The sequence below is a fragment of the Macrotis lagotis genome, chromosome 5, assembly GCF_037893015.1.
Source record: "Macrotis lagotis isolate mMagLag1 chromosome 5, bilby.v1.9.chrom.fasta, whole genome shotgun sequence".
NCBI lineage: Eukaryota > Metazoa > Chordata > Mammalia > Peramelemorphia > Peramelidae > Macrotis > Macrotis lagotis.
Genome location: NC_133662.1, coordinates 231,774,425 through 231,788,165, shown reverse-complemented (window position 1 = coordinate 231,788,165; position 13,741 = coordinate 231,774,425). Strand labels below are relative to the sequence as shown.

Sequence of the window (13,741 nt, the reverse complement as noted above, 5' to 3'; positions counted from 1 at the left end):
TCTCTCCCCAAAGGCTGGCCCTTTCCCTCCCAGCGGCCTGCCACCTCCTGGGGATCCTCCTTCTCTCACCTTTCCCCTGGAGGAGAAGATGTCAAGTTTGTCCCTTCCTCCGAGCAGGGCCAGGGGCCGCTGAGCCGCCGGCTGGAGAGGTCCCTCCCGGCGGCCGCACTTGGCGGCCGACTTCTTGCTTCACAAGTCCAAAGTTCAGCTAAAGTTTGGCCGATCCACAGAACCAATAAAGCCGGGTCCCGGCCCCCAGGGTAAACACCCCGGGCTCGGGCAGCCCCAGCTCTGCAGCCGGGAGCTCTCGCTTCCCCGGAGCCTCTCTGGGCTCTCCCTCCCGCTGCACCCCCCCCCCATTTGCATCTGGCCCAAAGGCCTGTCCCTTCCCCCTGATTTGCATAGCTTATATGGGCTAATGGAGGCGATCATGGCAAGTTAGAAGTTTGCTGACTCCTCTCGGAGGAGCCTCCGAGATCGGGGAGTTACCAGGTGTGCGGAGGCTTCGGGGGGGCTCGCAGACTTGGGGTTTGCTCGGGAAGCTCCCCTCCGCCCTCCTCTCTCACACCACCCCCTCCCCACCCACCCCGAGCCCCCCTCTTCTCCAGGCGGTGGAAAATGGTGTCCAAGCTCACGTCTCTCCAGCAAGAACTCCTGAGCGCTCTGCTGAGCTCCGGGGTCAACAAAGAAGTGCTGGTGCAGGCTCTGGAGGAGCTGCTGCCCGCCCAGACTTTTGGGGTGAAGCTGGAGACTTTGCCGCTGTCCCCCGGGAGTGGGACTGAAGCCGATACCAAGCCGGTCTTTCACACCCTCACCAATGGCCATGCCAAGGGGCGCCTGTCAGGGGACGAGGGCTCGGAGGACGGAGACGACTATGACACCCCTCCCATCCTCAAGGAGTTACAGGCCCTTAACACCGAGGAGGCCGTGGAGCAGAGGGCCGAAGTGGACCGCATGCTCAGGTACGGGAGGGCGCTCCGGGAGCCCCGGGCCCGTGCCCTTCTCTCCTGCCCTGCGCCGTCTTGGCGGGGCTTGGCCTGCTTCTCCCTACCGTTCCGCTCTCGGGGTGCCTGGCTGCCAGATAGAGAAACCCTTGTGGACTCCCCGAAAAGCGCCCCCTTCCTCCCAGCAGAAGCCAGGACCCCCTCAGCCCCCCTTTCTCTGTGGAGCACCTTGATTCTGAGGCTCGTTCTCCTGCTTGGAAAGACAGACTCGGTTTCCCCAAGCCGGCTGGGTGGCGGAGACCTGGATAGCTTTGCCTAGGGATGTGGGAGGCTGGGAAGCAGCAGGCCCGGGGGAGGGACTGTGCGCCCAGCAGAGATCTGACTGCAGTTTAGGGTCCCAAATCCGACAACCGCATCCGGAACTAGCAACCGGCAAATACTCCCTGGATGGGGGCGGTAGAGACTGCCTGTCCTGGGCCCGGCTCCTGCTAGGACCCCGGGGCCCTGAGCCAAAAGCCTGGGGAGTGGGGTGTGGAAGGCCAGTTGGGTGGATGGCACCAGTTTAGACCCTCCCGGAGGGCACTGCCCCCCCAGAGTCCCTGGCCCGGGTGGGCCCTGCTTCCAGCCCCACCTTGTTGGGGCATGCCCGGCTCAGAACAGGCTTGCTGTCCAGTTCCCGGTGGCTTGACTGGGTAGGGGCGGGGGTGCTGATGGGGACTTGGGGGACGCTCTCCTGGGCGCCCTTGGGGGCCCTTCTTTAGTCCGCAGGCCGCCGGCTCAGCCCGGGGTCTATTAGCTGACACCTCAGGACCCTGGAGAGTCGTTGACAGCTGGTTACTGATTATCCCAAGGGGGGCTAACTCGCCCCACTCTGGCCGTCTGGGCCCGGGCCTCCGCCCACAGCTCTGCGGCCGCTCCAGCCGGGGCATCTCCTGGCCCGAGCAGGTGGCAGGGCCCCGGAAGCTGGCCGTCTGGGGCTACGCGGTGAACTTGCCTTTGGAGCTGGTTCCTGGCCCCCTAAGGCTGCCCCCAGTTCCCCATTCAGCGGGACGCCTGGGGATCCATAGTCCACAGGATTCAAGAACAGTCCCTCCTGGCCCCCAAGAAATGGGGTGGGGGGCGATGTTCACCCCCACCTTCCCAGGTCAGAATTTGAGACTTCCGGAGATCTGGGAGCGAGGGGTGCGCAGCCTGGGCCGCCCTCCCCGACAGATAGCGCCACCTCCGGCCCCCGGTGACCCTCGGCAGGTGGGGGGTCCCCGGGCTGGGGGGGCTGTTGGGATGGGCCGATGGAGGCCGGCGCCCGAGGGCCTTGGGAGTTAGAACTCGTGTCCCGGGCCGGCCGCCACCGCCCCCACGGCCCGTGGGAGCGCGGGGGTCCCTCCAGGGCGCCCCCCCTGCGCCGCCGGGCCCTTCCTCAGCTCCGGAGGCAGCCGTGATGAACCGGCCGGGGCAGCACGTGGAGCTGGGGTGTTATTAATTTATTTCTATAAATCATCAACAGAAAGATACACAAAGGACTGTGATTAGGCTTGAATAGAGAGGCGGGTTATTCATTGGTGAAGTTGTAAACGGCCTTAAGGGGGGGGGGGGGGGGGATAAACACACACCGGGCCGGGGAGCGCTCCCAGCCGCGAGCCAACCGCGCCCGGGGGACCGGGCCGCCTCCCCAGCGGGGTCGAGACTGGGATCCGATCCCCCGAGCCCCCGAGTCTCCGGCGGCCCCAACAGCATCTCCTGGCCTTCCCCTTGGCTCTCCTCTCCTCGTCCTCCCGGAGCCGCGCTTTTACTCTGGGCCCCCGCAGGCCGCCCCAGGGCCCCCCCTTCTCCTTGGGGTCCCGCGTCCGGAGGGTTAGGGTCGAAGATCCCCGTGCCCCCCCCCCCACCCCGGCCAGGCGGCGGCCGCTGCCTTCTGTCCCTGGGCCCGAACCGGGTCTGGGTGGGAGACTACTTCGGCTTGCTTTCTCCTGACTGCTCGAGCCTCCCTCCCACGCCACAGCCCCCCGGGGTGGCCTCCACGTGCGGCGCAACCCGCGTGGAGTTTCCTTTCACTAACGTGGGGGGGGGAGAGGGAAAAAGGGAGGAAAAGGGAGAAAGGGAGAAAGGGAGAAAGGGAGAAAGGGAGAAAGGGAGACCTTTTCTTTTCCCCCATCTCTTCGCCTCCTCCTGGGGCCGAGGCGCCCGGCTTTAGGTGCAGGGAGCTCAGGTCAGTGTGTGGGGCTCCGGACGGCCTCGATTGGGACCCTTCCCCACCCGCTGCCCTCAGAGAGCCCAGGCACCGAGCCTCCCACCCTCCGCCTGGCCACGACACTGACACGCGAGGCCTAACGGGGAATGGGGGGGGGGCTCGGGAGACGAGGCCAGCCCCGGTGGGGTCGGGGGCGGCGGCCAGGAGAGAAGGGCCTCCGGCACCTGCCGGCTTAGTCCGATGTGGCCTGGGCTTTTGTCCCCTCGGTTTATTCCGAGGGAATGCCGCCTGAAGGATTTGCTTCTTTTCTTTATTCTTTTTCTTTTCTTTTTTGCTCTCTCACACACTCTCTCGTTAATTTCTTTCTTTCTATATTTTTCTTTCTTTCCCTCCCTTCCTTTCTATTTTTCTTTCTCTTTCTTTTCTTTTTCTTCTTTCTTTCTCTTTCTCTCTTTTCTCCTTCCTTTCTTCATCTCTTATTTCTTTTCTTTCTTTCTCTTTTTCTCTCTCCCTTCCTTCCCTCCTTCCTTCCCTTTTCTTTCTCTCTTTTCCTTTCTCTTTTCCCCTTTCTCCCTTTCTTCCTTTCTTTTCCTTTCCCTTTCTTTCCCTTTTTCCTTCTTTCCTTGCTCTTTTTCTCCTTTCTCGTTCTTGTTCTTCCTTCCTTTCTTTATCTCTTATTAATCTTTTTTCTTTCTTCCCCTTTCTTTTCCTTTCTCTTTTTCCTCTCTCTCCCTTACTTTTTTCTTTTTCCCTTTCTCCTTTCCTCCCTTCCCCTCGTTCTCTCTCTCTCTCTCTCTCTCTCTCTCTCTCTCTCTCTCTCTCTCTCTCCTTCTGTCTTTCCTTTTTAAAATAGCATTTTAAAAATAACGTTGGGTTCAACAGACTCTTTTTTACTCCTGGGGAATAATCCTGAATTCTTTCAGGATCCATCTTTATACGACCCTATCCCAAAATGTAAGAGATCTTTCTTCTAGGGAGGTTTTTTGGCTTTTGTTTTAAAAGTAGGGCCCCACTGGTTTTCTTGGAGTGTGTTGGGAATCGGCGGGGTTGTGGGCTCTGTCTGTGAGCTTTCGGAAGTGCCATTTATTTATCCCACGAACTGGTCGCTGGCAGGGGCAGGCTGTGCTGAGCAGTGGCCCCCAGATTGCTTCACCTTCCAGCCTTTCTGAAACGTTCAAATAAAAACAGGCTAAAAAGTCAATTCCCAACCACCTACACCTGTTAACACAAACAAAAAAGTTAACAACGAACACACTTCTGGGTTTTAAAATTACTTTTCATACTTTTCCTGTAGATTTTTATTCTGATTTTTTTCCCTCCCTTTCGCTAAGGAAATTGACTAAATTCGACTCGGCCTGTTTTCTGAGCAATTTCTGATGTTTAAATGCCCGTTCGTTTCAAGAGAGGTTCCAGACAAATTGCATGCGTTTGAAACTGTCTTCTCTTCCCTTGGTTTGCCTTTGGCACTGATTAAAAGACATGTTTTGTTTAGAGGTAGTTTAAATATTGGCGATGAGTTTATAAATACTGGCTCCTCGGCTAATCTTTGAGTTTCATTTCCCGGCAGCTCCCCAAACTCGGGGATCCAACATCGTTTTTATTTTTCCTCTTTACCAAAGGATTTGCAAACGAATTATTACAGTCACAGAACACACCTTTACGCTAGCCAGCATAATTATTTAGAAGAGCATTTTTATTTGATTCATAAATACTATCAAAATGCTTTTATGAATGACACCATTTAGAATGAAACTGTTTTTTTGTGTTGTGCCACCACGAATTGTTCTGATCGTTCCCAAATCACTTTTCAAGGATACACACACGCCCAGACGAATTTTCACTTGCAAGTTAACATTCCCGTGGGGGGGGGGATGCCCCCCCACAGATACATTATAGTATAACATTTTTTTTAGATAAAAATCTCCTCAATTTCAAACCACTCGATATTACTCCTGAAACAATAAAAAAAAGAAACTTAAAGGACACAAGGAACGTGAAGGTTATTGCAAAGGAGGCAGTAGCTCTCCTGACCATATTTTCTTCCTAAGATCTGAATAGTTTTGTTTTGGGGTTTTTGCTTTTTTTTATCTTTTTTCCCTCAAAATTCCCCTTCCCCTCAATTAGCAAACAGAATTGGGGAAAAAAAATTCGTATGTTCAGATCTCTAAATCGGAATTAAAAGACATTCAGTTACTCCCACCACACCATAGGAAAAATCTAGCCAGAATAAAAAGAACAATAGCTTTTCTTTTCTAACCTTGATCAGGTTGAAATTTCTTTTATGTATTATTCGAAATTGTAAAAGTCTTCTTCTCCAGGGGTGGGGAAGTTAAGAGTCTAGATTTTAAACATTTTGATTTACCTTTAAAGGGAGTGTCAGTTTCTTGATTTTTGTCTACAATGCCAAAAATCCATTTCACAAACCTACTAAAGGGGAACTGTTATCTCTTTTCTAACTCTCTCTGAAGTAAATGGGTATGAACTATTACTAATTTTGCCTACCAGAAATTAAGATACCCGAAAGAAAGTCATTTAATCAAGGTTTGGGTTGGAATTAGGTGACCACAGAAACTCCAGCTTACTTCCTTTCTATTTCCTATCATCTCACAATCAATCTCACCAATAGATAATGCTACTTTCATATCTCTCTCTCTCTCTCTTTTTAAATGTTTTTCGTTTCCTATATAGTTAGGGAAAAATAAGTAAAATCAATTGGAAAGCTATCAGTTTTGCTCAGTTTTCAGATATGGATCTCTGAAGGACTAATGATAGGAAAAATGTGTAGGAAGTCTCCTAATTCCTCTCTCAACTTTCATGGAAGAAAGGAAATGTGTAGTGGCCACCAGTTCAGAGGCAGGACCTTCATCTCCTTTCCTCTGGATAGTCTAAGCTTGTAGTTCATATTTATTCTTCTGTTGCCGGTTCTACAGATGGAATAGGTTGTATGAGGATATGGGACTATTAATCAGTCAAGTTTTTGTTTTGTTTTGGATTTGGGGCCACAAGAACCCCAGTTTCACTACTTCATCTCTCCAGAACTGTTTCCTCCTTTGTGAAGTGAGGAAGTTGGCTGGGTTGATCTCTCAAGCCCTTTCCAAATTAAAAATTCTATGATACTGGGAGATTTCCTGGATTGGTGTTGCTCCTTTTTTTTTTTTTTTTTTTTTTTTTTTACAACAAGCATCCTAACTGTGTGCTTTTTTTTGTTTAGTGAGGACCCCTGGAGGGCAGCTAAAATGATCAAGGGCTATATGCAGCAGCATAATATACCCCAGAGGGAGGTGGTGGATGTTACAGGCCTGAACCAGTCTCACCTCTCTCAGCACCTTAACAAGGGGACCCCGATGAAGACCCAGAAACGAGCAGCATTGTACACCTGGTATGTCCGGAAGCAGAGAGAGATCTTGAGACGTAAGTGTTTCATCCTGGATTTGGCTTGTTGAAGGGCCCTTGCTCTGTCACTGATCTCTGTACACTGCCTTGGTTTCCTCATCATTACTTATTAGAGCAACTGATGCATTTTAAGGAGAAAGCTAGGGGCTAGGGAGGGGAGTGGGTTAGCCTCAGTGTCTCTGTAGAACTAACAGATAGGAATTGTGTTGAAGAGATTAAAGCAAACTTTTGATTGCTCCCTTGACAAATGTTTGACCCTTAATATCTGCAAAGGGCTCTAATCTAGTTTCTAGTCTCCTCTATATAGAGGCATCCCATTCCCGGGTAGGATGAGGAGGAAATCCTTGACTTTCCTTCCCCATCTTCCCCTAGACTTCAGTATAATTCCAGATTATTGAGTCATTTCCAAGGGAGATAAGCGATTTCCACACCCCACTCCCTTTTGAAAAAAAGTACCCACTTCTTCCCACTTCTCATGTCACAGGTCACCAGTTACGGTCCTAAAGTCCCTACTTGGGTAAATCTGGCAAACTTTAGGGGTCAGGGAGAAGGAACAATTCAATACTGAAATCTCTAACTCCCAAAGGGGAAACTGAGGGTTGAGAAGATGTTCACCAATGGAATCAGTGAAAGAATCCAAATTAGAATAGATCTTTGAATGTCTCCTTGGTGCCTCTTCTGTCCAATTTTGAATAGTAAGCAGGGTCAGTGGGCAACAGGAGAAAACTTGGGGAAGTTTCCTGGGATTATAGGGAGTTGATCCTAAAGCTCCCCTCCCCCACCTCAAGACTTTTCCTGTTCAATCTTGGCACAGAGAAGGTTTTTCTCTACTTTTTTAAGTTTGGGGAGTTTGGAAATCACTGATGAGTGACGTGAGCATGAAGGACAAATTGTTTTACCTTAAGAAAAAGCATTTTTTCCCCTTTGTGCTTCAATTATTTTGGTCTGGTTCTTTTCCTGGTTAAAAAAAAAAGTAATTCATGGATGCCACACAAATGAATACAAGCACATGTATGTTCATATTTATATATATATAGTTATTATACTTTTACATTTTGTATTATATATACATACATGAGTATATGTAAATACCTACACATATTCACACATGTGTGCATACATATGCACATATATATACATACATATATATATGTATATATATACATATATATATATATATATATATATATATATATATACATATATGTAAATGCTGACTTTCCCTACACCTTCCTTTGAGGATCCCCTGTCTAATTGCTTCTTCTTTCTAGACATATAGTTACTTGACGTTGCATGCCCAAAGGCTAGGAAATGAAACTCTTAAGATAATTGAGATGTTAACACTCCCACTTCTTTTACTATATGAAGTCAGGAAATCCCATGGGGTTTAAGAATATTGCTTCTTCTGTGTAGTAGAAAAAATGGTGTATTTGAGATCCAGAGAACCTGGGTTCAAGTCCCCATTCTAGCCTCAATACCTGCTTAATTTTGGCCAAGTCACTTCATTTGACTTTCAGTTTCCTTTTCTATAAAACCAGTGGGTTGCATTAGACAGCTTTTGGGGTCCCTCCTAGCTCTAGAGCTAAGATCTTAGGACCTTTATTATAGAATGGTGATTAGGAGCTTCCCCTCTCCCTCATTTTTTTGTACTTAAATATTTTATTTATTTTGAGTTTTACAATTTTCCCCCTGATCTTACTTCCCTCCCCCACCCCCCACATAAGGCAATCTGCCAGTCTTTACACTGTTTCCATGATATACATTGATCCAAACTGAACATGATGAGAAATCATATCCTTAAGGAAGAAACAAAGTATAAGATAGCAAGATCAGACAATAAGATATCAGGTTTTTTTTTCTAAATTAAAGTTAATAGTCCTTGGTCTGTTCAGTCCTTCATCTTTTTAAATCTTAGATTTAAAAAGTTCAGGTATTAGGAAGAAAGAATAAGAAAGGAGGCAAAGAAGAGGGACTAGGAGGAAAGGGAGATGAGAGGTAAAGAATACAGAAGGTTGTGTGTGTGTGTGTGTGTGTGTGTGTGTGTGTGTGTGAGAGAGAGAGAGAGAGAGAGAGAGAGAGAGAGAGAGAGAGAGAGAGGCAGACAGACACACAGAGAGAGTCAGGGACAGAGAGAGAGGCAGAGAAGAAAAAGAAATGAGACAGAGAGACAGAGAAGAAAGAGACAGAAACACAGACACAGACATAAAGAGAGAGGCAAGAAGAGGAAATATTTCCTTATAAAACCAGAAAAAAAAGAACCATCCATCAACCTTGGCTACTCTCATGAAAGGACTGTAGAACAGTCACCAGGACAGACTTTTCTGGGAAAGAAACAGAAGCTGACTTCTGTGAATCCGTTTTTTATGGACAGTTTAGATTTTTCACCTCCCTCAATTAACCCCAACTACAAAATTAGAAAAGAAGTCAGATAAAGGGGAATATGAGTAGTGAGGTTGGTGGGGGAGGCTAAATTCTCTAATAAAGAGAAAGGCCAGAAAGGCTTTGCAGTTGTCAGGGCATCATTGTACCTGTGGAGTTTGATCCAGGGCTGTGCATATAGCAAAGATATATTATTTCTATTAGGGACAATCTGAAAGCTGGGTGTCACCTCCCCTCCCTTCACAAGCTGCAAAGCAATGGTTTCACCACAAGATGCTCTTCACCTGTAACAGCTAGAAAGACATATAGCTCATATGATTGTAGATTTAGAATGAGACCTTATTAGTCATTTAATAATTTACAGATGAGAAAAAAAGGCTTGAAAAATTAAATGACTTTCACAGGATAACATAAATAGTAGGTGTCAGAGGTGAGATTTGAAGCCAGCTTTTCCAATTCCAATACCAGTAATCTTTCCATTGTATCATCCTGTCTCTCTTCTATTCCCGAGGACTGTTTTTCTTTGACACTAAGTCAAATTTGAGTTTTCTTTGGGCTTTTTAAGGCAAATACTCCAGCCCTCCAGGTCCTTAGGAATATCAATTTCAACACTAACTGTTAATCATGATCCTCTATGAAAGGCAAAGTGGCATAAGGAATAAAACCATGGATTTGGAACTGGGAACATCTGAGTTCAAATCATACCTCTATCACTTGCAAGCTTTATGACCAAAGGGGCAAGTTACTAAACCTATCTGAGACTCAGTTTCCTCCTCTATAAAATGGACATGCTAATAATATTTGTAATACTTATCTGGAAGAGTTGTGATGAGGCTTCAAAGAGACAATATAAAGAACTTTGCACATTTTCAAGCACCTATTAATGCTCATTGTTCCTATTCTGACTGTTTGACATATCACAAGGAATAAGGGAAAAAATCCAAAAATAAACCCCCATCTAGGTTTGGTATTCTAGAGAGCACTTTGGAGACTCATAGGAAAAACACACATGAATTATTCTTATTGGGGGCTATGTGATAGACTAGAAAGTGATTTGAAAAGTACAACATACCATACAAGTTCAAAATATTATTACTACTCCTGCTCACTTCACTTAGGGTCTGACTACATTCCAAAATGTGACTAAGACTATCTAGGTATCTACTGAGCCATTTTACAGGTGGAGAAATTGAGTGACCTGAACAGGAGTCTTGCATTCTCCAATTCAGTTAATGACTCTCCCTGACTTCTTTAGAGCAGTTTGACTGCTTAGAGCACCATTTAAATGATAATAAGAGAAATACTGGAAAGTCTTACAAATCAGATGAGTTAGTGAAGAGGCCAGAGCCACAACTAAGAACCTGTGGGGGGTGGGGGTGGCTAGGTGGTGCAGTGAATAGAGCACCGGCCTTGGAGGCAGAAGCACCTGGGTTCAAATCCAACCTCAGACACTTAATAATTACCTAGACATGTGGCCTTGGGCAAGCCACTTAGACTCATTGCCTTGGAAAAAAATCTAAGAAAATAAATAAATAAAAGAACCTGTGTGTATGTTCTGTTCTCTCTTTTCAACTATGTACACCCAGAGTTTGAATCTGAATTTACAGGGACCTTGGAAGCAACCTAATCCAATCCTCTCATTTTGCAGATGAGGAAACAGGGTCTGTGAAAGGTTAAGTGAATTGCCCAAGGTCACCCAAGGAACAGGTGGCAGAGGTGAGATTCTAAAAATCTGAGATCTTCTGTCATGCAGACAGAAATGGCTTTGGAGAGAACATGGAGAACAAATCCAAGATTGGAACTCATGTTCTCTGTCACCAAATCCAGTGATCAATATTCTATCTCAGTGTGATGCAATGGGAAAGTTCACTGAGATTGGGGTCAGAAGATCTCAGACCATTAGGGCTCCAATGCTCAGGGTCATATTCAAAGGCAGAGAATGAGCAGAGATAGGATTTGAACCCAGATCAAAGGATCATAGATTCAAAGCTGGAAGGGACCATCCAATCTAACTCCTTCATTTTATTGATTAAAAGCAAACAAACCAAGACTCAGAGAAGTCATTTGACTTGCTTATGGACCCACAGGCAGGGAATAGCAGAACCAAGGATCAGGAATCAGATCCTCTAATTTCAAAATCTTCCTCAGTTTGCCACTACCTCCTGGGTCAGATCTGAATTCCTGATTTATCACATACCAGTATTGCAAGCCCTAAGCAAATCACTTATATGTACTTCAATTTTCCCATCTACACAGTTGAGCTACTAATAATGCTTATAGTTCCTGTCCCACAGAATTGTTGGGACAGAGGAAAAACTCTTAGAAGTTATAAAAAGTGCTTATTCTTTTTTTTCTTTTTTTAGTTTTTGCAAGGCAATGGGGTTAAGTGGCTTGCCCAAGGCCACACAGCTAGGTCATTATTAAGTGTCTGAGGCTGGATTTGAAATCAGGTCCTCCTGACTCCAGGGCTGGAGCTCTATCCACTGTGCCACCTAGCCGCCCCTAAAAGTGCTTATTCTTGTTAGTCTCCTTTTCTTATAAACTAACCTCATTAGGCATTGGATGACTTAGCCTGTAAAGCTTCTCCTATTTTTTGTAATTCTGTATAATTGAGTTTGAGGATATAGTTGGGTAGACTTCTGTAGATAAAAAGCGTATCAGCTGAGGTGGTTATAGAAAAGGGCTAAATACTTTATTTTAAAAATCTGGACATCTAAGGCACAGACAACTAGAGACATCGGGGGTTTAACTCTTGAAATTCCCTGAAAATGTATCTTCTAAAGACTGTGACTCGAAACGATGCTTACAAGCAGTTTTGTCCCAAAGCTTAGCCTTGAAGAGATTTGGAGACCTCATAAAACCAGGTAGTCCAACCGAGCCAAGAATTCTTTCTGTAACATGCAAGAATAAACAAAACAGGAGAAAGTGATCTTTACTTTTAGCGTACTACTTCATGTCTGAGGGTCAAATTAAAATAAATGGTCTCCGAAACAATGGCTCTTGGCATTGGAACTCTCTGAAAAAGAAAAAAAAAAAAAGAAAACCTATTGGCTGATACAATCATAGGTTTTACATCTGAAAGGTTTTGCAGGGGTCATCTTGTCGAATCCCTTCATTTTATGGATGAGGAAACTGAGGTCTAGAGAGGAACCATTATTTGCCCAAGGTTACACGGATAGAATAGATCAGAGCTGAAGTGGAAAATTAGGAGAAGGGAATGTAGGTGTTTATTTGTCTGTCTGTCTTCTGGGTGGAGGCTACAGACCCTATCAAATCTACTCCTTTCTCTTTTCAGAATTCAACCAGACAGTCCAAAGTTCTGGAAATATGACAGACAAAAGCAGTCAGGATCAGCTGCTGTTTCTCTTTCCAGAGTTCAGCCAGCAGAGCCAGGGGGCTGGGCAGCCGGACGATGCCTGCTCCGAGCCTGCCAACAAAAAGATGCGCCGAAATCGCTTCAAATGGGGACCCGCATCCCAGCAAATCTTGTACCAGGCCTACGACCGGCAAAAGAACCCCAGCAAGGAGGAGAGGGAAGCCCTGGTGGAAGAGTGCAACAGGTAATGACTTTGATAGCTCAGTTAATAAATTCATTAAGCTCTTATATGGGCACATTTAGATGCACCCACACTGTGTTGGTAAATAAGCCTGGGAGAAAGGTCTGTGCTAGCCACATCTGTTCCCTCTAGACAGCTTTGGATCCGTTCCCATGGGAAACAACTCAGGTCAGCTAAGATGCATCAAAAGACAAATGCAAACCAACTAGAAGCTATTGGTGGTCAGATGAAGTGGATCATGTTTGCAGTGAGGCCAGAGGCATGAGTTGGACCCTGGAGGTTAATTAGTTTTAGAAATAAAATTGTTCATTGGTCATAGCTTTAACCTTGGCTAGCCATCTTTTGCTGGTTTCAGGGTGGATATGGTGGCAGATATAATGGAGCAGTGGATAGCATGCCAGATTTGAGTTAAAATCCTACTTGAGACATTAATAGATGTGTGATATTAGACAAGACTTTTTTGTTCTGTGCTCCTCACATTCCTGATCTGAGGAGGTACAAAAGAGAATGGAGAGATCAGATCTATTGCTGTCTGTCTCAGTTAGGAAAATTAAATAATAAAATAATTAGGAATTAAATGAATAAAAGTTAAATAATCAGGAAATATTAAATAAGTCATTTAGATTCAATTCAGCAAGCATTTATTGTATTATTAAGTATCTACTACTATATAGCACTTGGGGGCAGTTAGAATAGAGTACAAGGAAGACCTATTTTTCCAGCCTCAGACTAGCTATGTGACCCTGGGCAAATCACTTAATTCTGTGTATCTGCTTCCTTATCTGTCAAATGACCTGCAGAAGGAAATGGTGAACCACTCCAGAATCTTTGCCAAGAAAAACCCCAAATGGGGGTCGTGAAAAGTTTGACAGGACTGAAACAACATATAGTGCTGGGGGATATAAAGACAAAAATCTGTGCCCTGAAAGAGCTTACATTCTACAGGGAACAGTATATACTATGTTCTCAGTGGCATTATTAAAATTATTGTGATTATTATAAAATCTATTAGAAACAAGTTAAAATCAAACCACATTATCTTAATATTATATAATCATCTTAATTTAGTTAAGATCAGTATAATCATTATATTAAAGCCATATTAATTAGAAAATAATAATAAATGCTACTATATAATTAATATTATATACTACTTAACATATTTAAATTGAATATTAAATTATGAACAAATAATAATGATTTATCTTATATCTCATATGAAAGGCCTATTTTAATTGAGATAAATGTTAGAAGCCCTGGGGCCATTTTGTGTGTGTGTG

At 45.5% G+C, this 13,741-nt stretch overlaps 1 protein-coding gene across 5 annotated transcripts in view; it reads left to right on the top strand.

Annotated features, from left to right (window-relative positions):
- The first annotated feature begins 272 nt into the window (after positions 1 to 272).
- The window catches only part of HNF1B (HNF1 homeobox B), an 81,012-nt gene continuing 67,543 nt past the window's right edge, over positions 273 to 13,741 (top strand). The window contains exons 1-3 of one of the 5 annotated variants that reach the window (XM_074188880.1): positions 273 to 962; positions 6,344 to 6,543; positions 12,278 to 12,464. In XM_074188880.1, the coding sequence (XP_074044981.1) occupies positions 619 to 962; positions 6,344 to 6,543; positions 12,278 to 12,464 (731 nt within the window). In that variant the 5' untranslated portion in view covers positions 273 to 618. Of the gene's footprint in view, positions 963 to 6,343; positions 6,544 to 12,199; positions 12,465 to 13,741 lie in introns of all 5 variants that reach the window. The other 4 variants (XM_074188882.1, XM_074188878.1, XM_074188881.1 and 1 more) reach the window with 4 other exon arrangements.